This window comes from Sciurus carolinensis, chromosome 5 (genome assembly GCF_902686445.1).
Source record: "Sciurus carolinensis chromosome 5, mSciCar1.2, whole genome shotgun sequence".
Taxonomy (NCBI): Eukaryota; Metazoa; Chordata; class Mammalia; order Rodentia; family Sciuridae; genus Sciurus; species Sciurus carolinensis.
Window position 1 is genome coordinate 100,124,582 of NC_062217.1, and position 15,428 is coordinate 100,140,009.

General features: G+C 44.4%; 1 protein-coding gene across 1 annotated transcript; it reads right to left on the bottom strand.

Moving 5' to 3' along the window:
- Positions 1-2,535: 2,535 nt before the first annotated feature.
- Positions 2,536-8,249, bottom strand: Gdf2 (growth differentiation factor 2). The gene is made up of 2 exons (XM_047553758.1): positions 7,753-8,249; positions 2,536-4,887 (listed from the first exon to the last, which is right to left on the bottom strand). Exons 1-2 carry the CDS (start codon positions 8,096-8,098, stop codon positions 3,944-3,946), a joined length of 1,290 nt encoding a protein of 429 aa, XP_047409714.1. The 5' UTR covers positions 8,099-8,249; the 3' UTR covers positions 2,536-3,943.
- Positions 8,250-15,428: the final 7,179 nt, after the last annotated feature.

Here is a 15,428-nt window from a genome sequence, read left to right on the forward strand (position 1 = left end):
AGCAGAGTGTCAGCCACCTTGACTGCTCCCCAAATAGTTGCCATGTAGATGGAATAGGTTGTCTGGTTTTGCTGCCTTTGGTTCACAGAGTGAAGAAGCCTGTGGGCTTCCTTGATATATACAAAGGAGGAGGTAGGCAAGATGGTGAGACCCCAGGATAAGCTCTCTGCAACAAAGTGCAGACTCCCTGTCTCCCCAGGTTCGAGTCAAACTTGAGGCCTTAATCAGTCACCAGAGCATCTCTGGGACTTGAAAAACCAAAATGGTGAGCACACACTTGTATCTGGATTCAGCAACATCATTTGCAGGACTGATGGAAGAACGAAAATAGGGGCCCCTTTTCAACTATTGTTACAAATGTCAAGATGGCCCCCAAACATTAAAATCACCTCAAGGCTTGTGCAGCTGCTCAAGCCACACACCTATGCTCCTATCCATTCCAAAGCCCTCTGAGCTCAGGCCACTTGTGGGTGAAAGGACAATACAACCCTGACGACCTGTCCTTGAGACTCTGTGCCATCGCAGTTTGCATGTGGGCCTGCTTCAGGGTCTGGCTAGACAAAGAGGAAACCCACAGAGGTAGACAGGCCCCAGGTTTTGCTGCTGCATGTCCTGAGCAACCACCTCCAACATGCTGACCCTCACCCCTCATCTGTAGAGAAGCAAGCAAAATCTCCTTGGGGACTGCTGTGAACAGGCACATAGATTTCAAATCACTTGTCCAGCAGATGAAGGAAGAATCTGATGTCCAGGACAGGTAGATCTGGTCAGACAAACTGGATGTAGAACCACACCCTTAGTGCTGATTCAGTGAAAAAGAGCTTCTGAACTACATGGGACAGGTCCTCCCAATTCCACTTGTATTGGCTTTGTCCACATGGCAATGAAGCCAGCCTTGGAAAGAAGAATGTTGCAAGCTAGTAATGACCAGGGATTTTACCCTTCTGGTAGCCTTCTTGGAGAGATACAACCACAAAATTTAGTGATCCTGTTAACAGAACTTTTTTGGCAATGAGTGGGACACTACACATGTCTGAATGATCACAGGATCTTGCACAGTGGAGCAAAAAAATGCAGTGCCTAGGGAGGATAAAGTCTAAAGAGGGTACAGTCTGGAGTGCATAATACCCAGGGTAAGGCAGGCAACATTTACCTAGAAAATGACAGGTTCTGTCTGATTTGTCTCATTTATGCTCTAGCTTTGATTATTGTTGTTAGAACAACCTTGATATTGATCCCGAGGAAGGCTCAGGATAGTAGAAATACAGCCCAGAGATTGTGGGCATGGTCTCATAGGCTGAGCTTCAGTGATAAGATTTCCACCCTGGCATAATAAAAGGAAAAGGCTTAAGGAACTATTTCCAATGCAGCATTGAAAGTGGAGGTCAGTAGGCAGGGGGCTTATTGACCACATAAGTGACTAGAGGATGGTGATGTTCCATTGTGTTCTATGTCTGTGGGTGAACAAGCGTTGACGGATCCTATGCAGAGAATAACCCAGTGAAATAGAAGCCAGAGAACACATCATAGATTTCTCCTTGCATGCTCTGTTCTTGCACAGCTAACCATAACACTTTGTCCTGAACTACAGGCACATTGGCCCTCTGGGAGTGACCAAGGTGAGAGACTCACAGCTTCTTCTCCAAAGGAGTCAAGGTAACAAGTGGCACAGGATAGGAGGCCAGCAGCTACCCAGGGCAGGCCTGTTGCAACTGTGTAACAGAAGCACTGTAGCCCTACCAAGAGGCAGGAGCCTCAGAAGGGGCCAAGATGGGTGACACTGGAACTGGGTCTCACTCATAGACACTAAGACTTGGGTTGCTTTTCTGGTAGTGAGAGGAGGGGTAGGACACTGATCCGAGAGCAGAGAACAGGGAGTGACCTTGTGGGTGGAGTTGACTGGAGCTGGGCATCTGAGCAGAGGTGTGATAGACAGATGCTGGAGGAGTTGTGTAGGCCTTTGGACATGTGGGGATGAATTGAGATTATTCATGTTTCCTAGAGCCACAGTCATCCTTCTCTGATATGTGGAAAAGTGAAGAAAGGTGAGGTAACTATAACCATCAACTTGAAAACCTCTTCACAGACAGTTGCTCACACCTTCACATGCACACACAAGCCCATATCCAAACACATTACTCTCCCCAGTGGGCAGATATAGCCACCCTTGGCCTACCATCCCTGTGGCAGCTCCATGTCCCTCCTCTCCAACCCCCACCCAGGGAAAATGATGAGACATATCAAGGCCAGAGGGCAGGAGTGTGGGGCTGGAGGATACAGTGTCACCTTCAGAAAAGGTAACAGATCAGACATCTGACTTTATGTCCAAGTGAAACTTACACTCAGGCACAGAAACGCACCACCAGGACTAGAAGAAATTGTCGCCCAACTGTGAAGAGCATTGGCACACCACACTGTCTAGCACATACCAGGAATTTCTATTTTTTCCAACTCCAGTAATCAAATAATAATGTTGCATTGTATTTTTGTGTGAAAGTTGTGTATTGACTCCACTTAAACATTCAACCCAAACCATTTATTTTATTTTATTTTTTAAATATGAGGGAGTTTTAGTCAATGGGGGAACCCAGGTCTCTCCAAGCCTCCTTCAGGCCCTGCTGTGGTCAGGGGTCAGCAGGCCATGGGTTGGGATCTTTGTAATTTAAACTCTTCCTCATGCCATCCAGTCCCACATACAGCAAAGAGAGTCAGAGCAGAGAATGAAACACTTAGGAAATGGAAACTCTCTCCTCTGGAGCCCGTGGAGGCAGAACACACGTTGCTCAAGAAAACTGGCAAGAACAGGCAGAGCCAGTGGCAGCCAATAAGTACTAGATGTCTTCATAGGCTAGAGGGTTCACACCCAGGAAGACTGGACGTCTTATCACTTGAGTGTATGTCACCAAGAAGTAAAAATAGGGATGTTTCACATACCAAACCAAAAGCATACTTAATTCCAACAAATTCAAATTCTGTTCCTATCTTCTGTGGAGTTCTTTGGCAGGGAACACTCATGGATGCCTTCTAATCAGTGGGAAACTAGAGAGGCTGAGACCATAGTCTGTCTCCCAGACTACCACAAAGTGATTATATGAGTTCTGCACCAGAGAGTCAAAGTAGCTCCAGTCATGATGCATGTCAGAGGTGCTGCCATCCTAAACTGCTTTCTCCATCCTGCAGTTGGTTTGGGGGTAGTTTCTCAGTGACTCAATGGTGGTATTATAAAGCATTTAGTCACAGAATGAGCATAGGCACCACACAGAAAGGTTGTGTCCTAGATATAATGAGTAGCCCCATCACACAGGTAAGTACCAACTGGGGCTCAGCTCTACCTGTCCTCAGTACTCAGGCCTCCCAATGTCTAATTGCACTTTTAGTACAGAGTGACATGCTAAACTCAATGGGAAAGTCCCAGGCTTTGATGTCACTCAAACCTGGGTTGGAATTCCACCCATTAATCAGTACTAACTCACCTGCCTAGGTTTTGATTTCTATATCTGTAAATCAGAGGTCATAATGCCCAACTCACTTTGGTGTGGGAAATGACATAAAATGACAGGTGGAAGCTTGTTCCTTTCCTCTTCTCTCCCAAAGGTTACTGGAGTAAGCCCATCCTCCTGGACCTCTGTATTTTCTATAAATGTTTGCTTGTCACCTGTCTATTCTCTTCTGACTAGTTTCTGCTCTGGATTTTCTTTTCTCATGTTCCCCTATCATCTCCCTTCCATCCAAGCAGCCCTTCTAGGCTCTCCAGTCGTCACCTTCTCCACCAGTGGGACCCAGTCGTGTCTACTTTGGGTGGGGTATGAAAGGGACAGCAGATTCCCTTTCTTTCTCTGGATAGCATGCAGATCAACTTATTCCCTGTCATGCCCAGGGGACACAGGGTCTCTTATCAGAATCCCTATTCCCTCCCTGCCTCCCCCAGTCTGGAGGGCAGCCACTACCTGCACCCACACTCTGCCACGCTCATCCCCTCATAGTGGTACTTGAGAGTGGGGACCCCCATGTCATCCTTGTAGAGGATGGAGATGGGGCTCAGTTTGGTGGGTACACAGCAGGCCTTGCCCACCTTTGTGGGGAACTTGAGATGCACCAGGGTCTGCACAATGGCATGCTTTGTTGGTGTCACATCATCGGCCAGGGGGAAGAAGCAGCCACCTTTACACTCGTAGGCATCATACTCCTTCGGTGCAATGATCCAGCTGTCCCAGCCGATGTCCTCAAAGTTCACCCTCAGTGAAGTCTTCTGACAGTGGCTGCTGGCCCCTGTGCTTCTCTTCCGTCTGGCTAAAGACAAACCTGTGACCATGTGGCTGTCCACATCCTCCTCTTCCTCCTCATCCTCATGGCTCTCGCCTGCCTCCCTATAGCTTTTCTTGGGTGTCTTCCTAAGAATGCTTTCCTGCTCATGGCCAATCATCTCCCTGAGCTCCAGCCTGGTGTCCTTGGTCCCATTGCTGCGGTCATTGGAGAAGACGACAAAGAAGGGTAGGTTTTTGGAACCTGGCGGGACACTGATGTCCAGTGTGTCACAGCCCTTCCTATGACTCTCCACAGTTACTTCCAGCTTATTTTTGCTATTGGTGGAATCTGCTCTGACCCATCGCTTCACAGCACTGGACACTTCCAAGGTCTCCCAGCCCTCCTCTTGAATGTCCTGGGACACCAAGAAAGTTTTGGTGCCTGAGGCATCTTCTCCATCCAGCACATCGTAGATGACCATGTTTCCTTCTAGCCCATGAGACAGGTCCACGTGATTTTGACAGGAGACATAGAGACGGAGTTCAGCCCTGGTGATTTGCTCATGCCTGGGGATGGAGATGTTGAAGAGAAGGATGTGTTTCTGGAAGGGCAAGTCCTCTGTAGCAGTTGTAGAGACAACATCTGAAATGCAAACACAGCAGAGTAGATGCCTATCTGCAGTGTCTGTTCCCATGACACCAAACCAAGTCTCATCATTTGGATGAAATGACATCTGGGATGACAGATTGTATCTCTGTTATCTCTATTCTGTTTCAGTCCTTAGTAGAAGAGTGTTTTTGAAAGATTCATTTAGGATCTTCCAAGAAAAAGTAGAGGCAGATGCCTCTAACTGGGGTCAACAGTTCCTACTGTTTATTGAACATTTACTATGTACCCAGCATTATTCTAGGAAAGTCAAAAATTATATTTTACTTTAATCTAACACCTTACCTTGGGAAGATCTAATTATTATTCTACTTACAGATGTATAGATTGGGACTCAAGACATTTAATAGCTAAAGTGCACACAGTGAGTATCTTTACCTAACCAAAAAAAAAAAAAAAATACAAATGCCTTTTCCACCTTAGACTTGGTTGGGGAAGGTGAAAGTCTAATTAAAATAAGACAAGGTAAGACATATCAGCATCCAAGCATGTAGAAATTATTCGGAATTGTAACTTCCTAGCAAAGTGGAAGTGGATGGTATTTATTAGAGGAAAAACAAATACTAGCCAAGTAGGTATGTCGGTCAGAAATGGGGCTTGCCTTTTAGTCACACAATTACCTCTATTTACCATTTCTCCTAAGCTGACACTTGGCCGTTACACTATCCCATGTTTCATTCACACAAACACACACACACACACATACACAAAAGAAGTTGCACTTTTAAAATGCCTCCTACAGTCATCTCCTCTTTTTCTCCAGGACTATGTTTCAAGACCTACAATGGATGAATGGATGCCTAAAACTATGGATAATACCCAACTCTATATATACTGTGTTCCTTTCCTATATGTACACATCTATGATAAAACTTAACTTATAACTTAATTAGAGTAAGAAATTGACAACCATGATTAATAATAAAGGTAAAATAGAACAAAAGGAAAAATATACTATAATACAAGCTACTTGAAACTTATGAATTGTTTCTGGAATTTTCTGCACTGCACATAAAGGAGGACAACTGTGTTCCAACATGTGTGAAGATCTAGTGCTGCAAAAGCACTGCAGGAAGATATTGGTATCTGATGAAATTAAGTGCTAACTCTCTTAGTCCCTCATTAGGCTTACCTGGGAAAGTTCTGAGTCTCTCTGAGCCTTAGTTTTATCTTCTGTAGAATGGGGCTCATCATGCCTGCCCACCCAACTGGGGTGAGGTTTTGTCAAGGTGATGAATGGAACTTTTCAGACTCAGTCCCTGGCTCATAGCAGATACTTAATGAGTACTTCTGTGGCCCTCCCTTTTTGCCAACTCATGTACATGTATTTGTTCCTGCACACAACAAAGTACAGAGTCTTCTCTTCAGGTTCTCCGTGGTTCCCACAGCCAGCATAGCTACACCATTTCAGCTCCTGTAGAATGCACTGAGCTGCTGTGGCATATTGAACATGTGACCCCTGCATTCACAAATTACTGTGGTATGGCTAGACAATGAATGTGGGACCAGGATCAGACACCTAACAAACAAGTTCCCACCTTCCCTAAGCCATATCAGATGGGAGAAATGGAAATAGATTGTTTCTCAGGTCATGCACACTCTTATGGATGTGGGTGTTTGAGGGAATCACTGAGAGGGCTGCATATGCTGGACTCCCTGGTCTATGAAATGTGATGATTTAGGCCCCAAGCAAAGAAGTCCCGCAGAAGGTGGAAGTCACAGATGTGTCTCATTACCTGACTGCATCTCCAAAAAACACAAACGAAAACTAAAATGAAGTCATAGTTTTAAAATCAGGAAGTTCACATAAAATTCAGGCTTTTCTTACACTTTGGAGCAAAAAGAAAATCCAGTAGCACTCAGCACACATCGTAATTTTACTGTCTTTAGATAAGCACATACTCTGCAGACTGGGCAGGTCTGGCCTGAACTGTGACACCACCCTGGGCCTCTTGGGCATTTGCAGGTCTCAGACCCAGTGCTCCTAGCCTCTTAGAGAAAGAAGCAGCAGTCAAACAAGACAGTGCTGTACAGGCCACAGGGCCTAGGCCAGAAACCAGCTACTTAACCTTTACTCTGGGCCTGACCTAACCATGCAAGCTTTGGCTTCACCATTCAGAAATTCATTTCCCCTAATCCTGGGAGGTTGAATGAGTTACAGACTTAGGCCTTAAGGTGATGTTCATCTTCTAGTCTTCCTAATTCAGGAAAATTTATATTTAAAAAATAATGAGATTCTCTTCTCACTCTTCTCTATCAAAAGATTGTTTCTAGGTATCAAAAGCCCTTTTATAAGAGAGAACTATGAATTCCATCAAAGTTTAAAAATATAGCAGTTAAGGGCTAAATAAGTTGTCTGTTTCTAAGTAGGAAAGGGACAGAAAGAGAGGGGTGGGGGCAGATGGAAAGAGAAGAAAATTCAGAAGAAGGGAAAAACAGGAAGAAGAGGGAAGGGTAGAGGGAGAGAGGGGAAGGGGAGGGGAGGTACAGGAAGGAAGGGGAAGGAAGATAGCGTCCCTGTGCACCAACCATATTAAAGTTGGCACATGGCCCAGGGAAGGAGACTCCGCCACAGTAGAGCTGTCCACTAGAACTTTCTGTGATAATGGAAGGCCCCAAGATTTTCACTGCCCCACAGGAAAGCCATTAGCCACACAAAACCACTGAGCACTGAAAGACAGCTGGTGAAACTATAGAACTACATTTTCATTTGATATCACTGTCATCCATTTCAAAGCACACTTGAAGAGCTGTATGTGGCCAGTAGCCACCCCCACTGGGCAGGGCCACTGTGGACTGGTGAGTCCCACCCCAGGGCAGACAGGGGCAAGTCAACTCTACCTTCCACGCTGAAGCTCCGCACGATGTTGGAGGCTGGGGTGGACGATTTGTCAGTGGTGTACCTGTTGTAGAGGTCGATCATGTACTGTGGCGGCTCCAGTCTAGTTTTGTCCTGGGAGGGGACCCCGCTCAGGTTGAGGCTGCGTAGGAAATCCACCTTCATGTTCTCCAGGAACACCTTCAGGTCAAAGATGCCCTCCTGCCGCCCTCCTCCAGGTTCCTCCAGAAAGTTGCGGGTGTTTCCCTGAGCAGACACCCTTCCCCAACTCTGTAAAGGCTTCCCCTGCAGGGAACAAGCCAGCAGGGACAGCGTGGGCAGGGCCACCCACAACGCCCCAGGGTACATCTTGGGCCCTGTAGAGGAGATTGCAGGGCTGCAAGGTGTGTTAGCGGGTGCAAGGAGGAGCCCAGGAGAAGGCCCGCATCGTCCTGCTGACCGCTTTGCAGAGAGTGCCCGTGGCCAGCACAAGGCTCTCCCCTGCCCTCCCCAGACAGTCCTCCACTTGTTCTTATCGGGCTCTCAATGCAGCACTCCCAGTCTCTTATCTGAGAGAGCTCTCTTTTAATGAAGGCTCTATAAACATCTGACAAATACACAGGGCTTGTGGGAAGGACACAGTCTACTGTAAAGGGTCTGCTTTTTTCTGGGGGGTTATTGCCCCCTAATTAGGATCCTTTCTCATTTCCTTGCCAGCTATGTTCAGAGGAATCTCAAGGCAGAATGACATATACCCCATCTCCTGGGTCAAAGAAACAAAGAATCCAGGAAATGAGACTGAAAATTCTTCCAAATATAGAAACAACAATATAAAGAACCCCAAAGACGTTACAAACTGTGGGGTCCAGGAGGGACAGATGTGGGGTGGAGACCACATCAAGGTTAGTCAGAGACCTACTAGCATGGTGCAACTGCTCCATCTGCTAAATGAGCTCCTGAAAGTCAGAGATCAAGCGTGAATGTGCACATGTAACTTAGTGTGACAGGGAAGATTTGGAGCCAGGATAGATGATGGTTTGAATCCCAGCTCCTTCATTTATTTCCTGTAAGTACAACCTGGAGCCTGATACTTTAACTCTTTTCGCCTCCTCTTCAGAAGACAGCTGTAAGGATTTAGGAAGATGATGTGCTCCCGTGTGGCAGCAGTTACCACCATCCCCAGTCAGTTAGGTGTCTGCCTATAGGCTGCCATCTCTTCACCCCTGGGTCTGACTGATCTGAAGCTGGGACAGGAAGTCCCATACCCACATCAACAGCTGCTCTGCAGCAGCATCACAAACATATGTGTCCTACTGGACCAGAATCCCAGCTCTGGTCCAAGCTTTGACACTGTCATCGGTCTGTGTTTGGGGGAGGGAGTATGGGTCTTGACTCATCAGCTGGGAGGCCACAGAAGAGCAGATGGAAAATTCTGAGACTTGTACATGCCCAGAAATGGGCCCCGGGCTGAGGAGGTTCACTTAATGAGGTCTAGGCAGGGACTTGTAAGACCCCAGGTACTATTATTTTGAAAGGAGTGTGCCCACATAGTCTCTCTCCAGTTCTATCATGTGGGCATTCAATGAAGCAAAAAATGAGTAAAGTTAAAAAAAATATTTAGAGTGTACATATGGTGGTCTGCTCTGAGGAGCATGAACTTGACACTGTTTCATGTTGGAGGTGCTCTCAGAGGAAGGGTGCAAGAACTAAGGAGGTTTAGGGAGATGCAGGGGGCCATGGCAGGCTGTGGTCAGAGATCTGAGATGGGAAAGGTAAAACCCTAGGCTCCTAAGCCCCCAGGTGGCCAGCCTGAACAGAATTTTCTGTCCCCATCCTTTGAGGACATGGTCAGAGGAAGAAGGGAAAAGCATAGTTTCAGAAATGATGCTTAGGGGTGGGGCAGGAAGCATGCTGGGCCTTGGTCCAGCTCAGTACAAGAATTCTGTGGGGCAGGGATATGATGAATTGGTGCCAAGATCAGGAGACAGCTTCAGCTGCAGAACAAGGTGCAGACTAGGAAGAGCTAGAGAACATGTTGAGCGGTGTCCAATATGCTCTAGCCCTGGGGCTGCCCAGGACCCATCCACACTCAAGAGGCTGAGCAAAGGGACAATACAGAGTGGTCTGGATATACTCAGGGAGGCAAAAGGGACTGCTACAGAGTGTTATTTTTAAAACATAACTTTTTTTCACCATCTTCCATTAATGCCAGAGTTAACATTTTGAGTTCTATAATCACCTTTCTGAAACCATGGTGGCCTGAAAGTTTCAGATTTTAGAAATATATTATGGTGCATAATATCCCCAAAGGGATCAGAGGCAACACCTAATAATCAAACATACCAATATCTCTGCTGTGAAGTAAATGCCTAAACACAAAAATATCAATTCAGATCAAGTTTTGCTACAGAAGTAAAAAAGAAACTTTAGTGTTTTAAGTGGGTTTGGATTTGGGGACCTCAGATGAAAGACTGTGGACCTGTTTATGTAAGAGGTCATCACATCCAGTTATGGAAGCTGCATGTGCACACTGCCTGGTGGCACTAGTCACATCCACTCTGATGTGGGTGGCTCTCCTCATAGCTGTTCAATGTAACATCCCTGTGCATTTCTGAAACTATATTCCCCACAAACTCGTATCCATATATGCTCGTATTTCGTTTTTTACTTTTTAAATTTTTACTTAAACCTGCCTGATACCTACTATCAAGGAATCTAGTTTCCTCTTTCTTGAATTGTTCAAGTATCCTATGGGATTATTTAGTCCAAAGAGAGTTGGCATGAGATATCAGTCTAATCTCTGAATGTTGGAAAGAAGGAAGGAGAAAGGGATCCTAGTAAGATCCACCCGCTGCTGCTTCTCAACAGTACTGGCTTTGCTGTTGTGGGTGATCCTGCACATCTAAAACCTACTTGTCTGGATTCCCTGGCTGGTCCGTTTCTATCTGGGTTTCTGCAGTGTCCTCCATTAGGCATCAAGGTAACAACTTTCTCAAGCACACTCCTATGCTTACCTGCTCTCTAGATGGTATGCCCCTGTGGCAAGTGACTGGGTCAAGCAAGAGAAGAGGTTAGCTATGGTCACATGCAAATCCCAACCCACCCTTTCTAACAAATCTCCAGGTTCTTATGGGGAGCCTGGGTCATCAGCCTCAAACCCCACTTTCTTTAGGTGGTGATTTCAGCAAAGGTCAGTCCTTTCTATTGGCCATATTAATTAACCTTTGTGACCAAAATACTCAAAAAGAACAACTTAGAGTACGAAAAATTTATTTTAGGCTCGTGGTTCCTGAGATCTCAGTCCATGGTTGGCAAACTCCATCACTCTGGCCAAAGGTAAGACAGAACATCAGGATGGAAAGCTGTGGAGGTGTAAAACTGCTAAGCTCCTGGCAGCTCAGAAGAAGAGAGAGAGAGAGAGGGAGGAGTCAAGGGGTCAAGATATAATCCCCCAGAGAACACCGGCAGAGACCTAGTTCTTCCAGCCACATCCACCTGCCTACAGTTACTACCCATCCCTTAGTCTTTTCAATTTATTAATAAAGCAAATGGACTGATCCACTGGTTGGTTTACAACTTTCATGATCGAATCATTTCACTTCTGAACATTAACATAGGTGCTTTGGGGAGACACCTCATATCCAAACATTGGCCTTATATATCTGAAAAAATCCCCTTAACTCTGAGTCTTAGGCAACAAGGTTTGAGTCTTGCTTTATATTTCTCAGAAGATACCAAGATTCTCAATCAAAAGGACCATTTCCCTCTCCTGTCACCAGCTTTGTATTGCTGGAGCCACAGAAAGTGGCTGCCTTTATTGAGCCATAGTAAGTGTTATTTATCTCTCCTTTCCTTTCTTTCCTCCTTTTGCAAACTGTGTGCTTCCTAATTCTTCACTTATTTTTTTTCCCGGGAAGTTCATCCACAGGATTATTCAAAGATCTGGATTATGGTGGTCTTATGTAACTTCATCCACACAAATCTAAGATAGCATAAAATTTAAGACAATTCAGACTCAATTATCTGTACTCTCCTCCTAAGATTTACTTTTGAAGACATTTATAGAACAAGTTGGGTGTGTACAGGCTTGGTATGCACAGGTTTACTTTTCTTTTTGGCATGTATAAGTCTGCTTTTCTTTTTTAAAATTGTGTCCGAAATTTCAAGTTGCAGAAAAAACAGAATCTAAGCAGGTTTAAATAAAATAGATTATGGCTGATTAATGAAAATTGAAAACTTCAGCAACAGTTTGACTTTACAGCAGCTTGAGCTAGAGGACAGGCAAAGTCTTAGCATTGCTTTCTTCTCTCTCAATCCTGCTCTCCACTGTTATAGCTTTATATACCATCTCTCTGTGTCTTGGCAAGATGGTGGCAGAAGGTCTGCATCCCCTTCACATGAGACTGGCAGGGAGAAGAAAATTCTCTTTGCCAGGAAGTCTCAGTGACTGTCATGGTTTCTTTCTGAACCTGATTAGAACATTTAATCAAGTCCCAGTCAATCACTGCCAGGGAAACTCAATCCCTGACAACACAAGGTGAGCCCATGTCATGAAAAACTTTCCATAAATTTCATTTTTAATAACCAAACACTATCCAATCATATGAACATCCTGATATAAACTTCTCCAGCTGCAGGACAGATCAATTATGATAATACGGCAGAGCACATTGTTGTGTCATTAAAGTCAACATTTTATGTGTTTTCTGAGATATTTTATCAGAATTGAAATATCAGGGACAAAGTATATGTGAATGTGTATAAAGCTCTTGGTAAGCTCATTGTAAGGAAAATGCAGCTCAGCTAAGGTCCCAAGGCAGCTCTAGCCCTTAAATCCAATGGAGCAGGCGCTCCGGACACCCTGAGTTGCCATCCAGCAACAGCACCCAGAAATCCACGCGGGACACAAGACTTCACACAAAGCGGATGACTAGAGCGTCCACTGGGAGCTGGAAGGAAAGCAAAAGAGAAAGATGGCTGTGGGTGCTTCTCCCAGATATTGGAATCTCTGGGCTGGAAGGAACCTATAGTGGAGGAGAATACTTGCAAGCTGACTGATGAACCAATGACTAACTAGGATGTAACTTGGGAAGCAGGAAATGGCTGTAGCTAGTCCGAAATTCCTGCGGCCTAAGGGGCTGGCAGAGCAGCTTTCAGACTCACAAGTTAGGTTGTGGTGCAGCGGAAGGGGCAGGAGATCAGTTTTGTATTACACTCATTGCTTTGCTGGTTTCCAGAAATGTTCTTTTAATATTCACTTCCAGGAACCAAGCCTAAGAAACCTGTCTCACCACTCCTTCACCAGCGGTTCTCAATATTTGGGGATATTAAGTAAAATTTCCAGGAGACCGTTGCTGTAGGCTAGCCTCCTGCAATAGGCCCCAGCAGACCGAACCAAGCCAGAAAGGAGTCACTCAAGGCTAAGTGCCATGTGATCAAACTGAACTCTGAAAGAGTCCAGTTGAAAAAAGAAAAAAGAAAAGAAAAGAAACCACAGGAATTTTATAGCAAAGAATAAAAAGGGCCCAGTTAACCCGAGCCAGCATGATTAGGAAGTCCCTTTGTCTAACCCTATAAGAAAAGTAATTTTGAAATAACCAATCTGCTTTTGGTTCTCTTTTGATGTATTTCTCTGCCCTTTTCTTTCTATGAAACCAACCTCCTTGTCTCAGTTCATTGGAACATTCATTCTATTTTTTAATTTTATATTAATTACATATAAATTATATAATTATATGTAAATAATTATAACTATATAAACTCACATATATTTATAAACATTCATGCATAATTAAAAATATCTATATTATAGCATAAAATTATAATCATATATAAATATATAAAATTATAATTATATTTAAAGTAATAGAATTTATAAAATATGTAAATAATATTTTAAATATTTTATTTTTTTTAATTATCTATTTTATATGTTACTCTTGGAATCAGAAAAGCCAACTAAAATCCTTAAACTAAATTTGCTGCAATTTTGTCTTTTAATTGGAAGTTAATATACACCCACAACAAAAAAGCTAATTTGCATTGCTAGCTGAACTGGGTTGCTTTCCCTTACATTCTGGAAAGCCATGTTACAGGGTATGAACTTCAGCCTCCCAAGAGATAAAGCACTGGCCAGTTCTCACCTGGTTCAAAGCAAGGCTCAGGAAACACATTTGTCACAGTCCAGAGAGAGGCCAGAGGACTCCCCAGATGCCTGGGATCTCTCAGGAACACACCGTTAGCATAAACCTAGAATACAGTGAGCATTCAACAAGTATTCAATATTATTGGTATTATTGATACAGTGCCTAGGCTTCCTACAACTGTCCTTTTTCCTACCCATGGACCTGCTTAACCCTTCCCAGGCCTCACATCCTTCCTGCTGTTCTCTACCTGGACAATTCCTGACTGCCCTTCGGTCACTACCTAGGACTCCCTTTACCATGCAACCTCTGTTATGAGCAGTTGCACCTTATTGGACTTAGGAACTCAAAGGGCCCTAGGACTGCTGGTCTCCTGTTTTGAACTGTTCCATCCTTGGAGGAGGAGTATTCTGTAGGGGGTACTGGACTGACTGTTTGACCCTGGCTACTGCCATCTCAGCCCTGACCTCCATGTCTATTTATGATGTCTACACTTTTGACATTCCTGTGCTGTGCTGACTTTTAAACAAAGCTTCCATAGTCTCACAAGTCCTGGAGGGCCAGGACTTGTGATTTATAGAAATCAAGATAACTCATGCAATTATTGTGGGAGAAGCATAGTTTTTTTGAACAGCAGAAGCAGATGTGGCTCACCCATTAATTTCAGGTTTCACTGAAGCTCATTCTTCCAACGCAGTAATATTGACTTCAGTCTTCATTTGTGGAGGTAAGAGAGGACCTGCTTGAATTTCTGGGAAATGACTTCCCACGGGGTGTCAGGATCCCCTTCTGTTTTAGAAGACATCATTGTGAGGACATTTGTCCCTCCTCTGAGTTTCTCAAGATACACTCAACACCCCACATATTGCTCAAAGAAATAAAACGTGAATTCACCCTGAGACTGCATGGAAAGACTGGATCAGGCAGAGCTGGGTGAATTTCTTCCCATCCCCGAGTCCCTAGAACCTGATTCTATCTGGCACATGAAATACTCAGCCACTGAGAGCTCCTAGCCTGGATTGTGCCCAGATGATCAGCACATTCATTAGAACAGTGCTTCTCTCAGTGTGGTCTCTGGAACACCAGCAGCAGCAACAGTCTCTGGGAACCTGTTAAAAACACAAACAGGCTCTACCTAATTAGAAAAAACTCTAGAGGTGGACTCAGCAACCTGTGTCAAGCCCTCCAGGTGATTCTGCATGTTCAAGTTTGCACAGTTTTTGTTTTTTGGTGCTGGGACTTTATGCAGGCTGAGTACATGCTCTGTGAGCAATGATTTTTATAAAAGAAGGAGATTATATGAGCCTTCTAAGAAATAAATTATGACTATACAGTAGTGCTTCAGTATCCCTGGCAGTTTAGTTCCAGGAACACCTAAGGATACTAAAATCCTTGATGTTAAAGTCCCTTATATAAAATGGCACAGAGGATGGTCAATGGCTGCCACAGTGCAGTTGAATAGGAGTGACTTCTAATGTTCTATAGGTAAGTAGATTAACTGTGGTTGACAACAATTCATTTCATATTTTAAAATTTCATATTTTAAAATAAAATAA

Bases quoted from the DNA above. Each gene is read 5' to 3' on its own strand.
- Gdf2 (XM_047553758.1), bottom strand. From the start codon at position 8,098: ATGTACCCTGGGGCGTTGTGGGTGGCCCTGCCCACGCTGTCCCTGCTG. The intron at 4,888-7,752 runs GTAGAGTTGACT...TTTGCATTTCAG, and splicing joins GCGGAGCTTCAGCGTGGAAG to ATGTTGTCTCTACAACTGCT.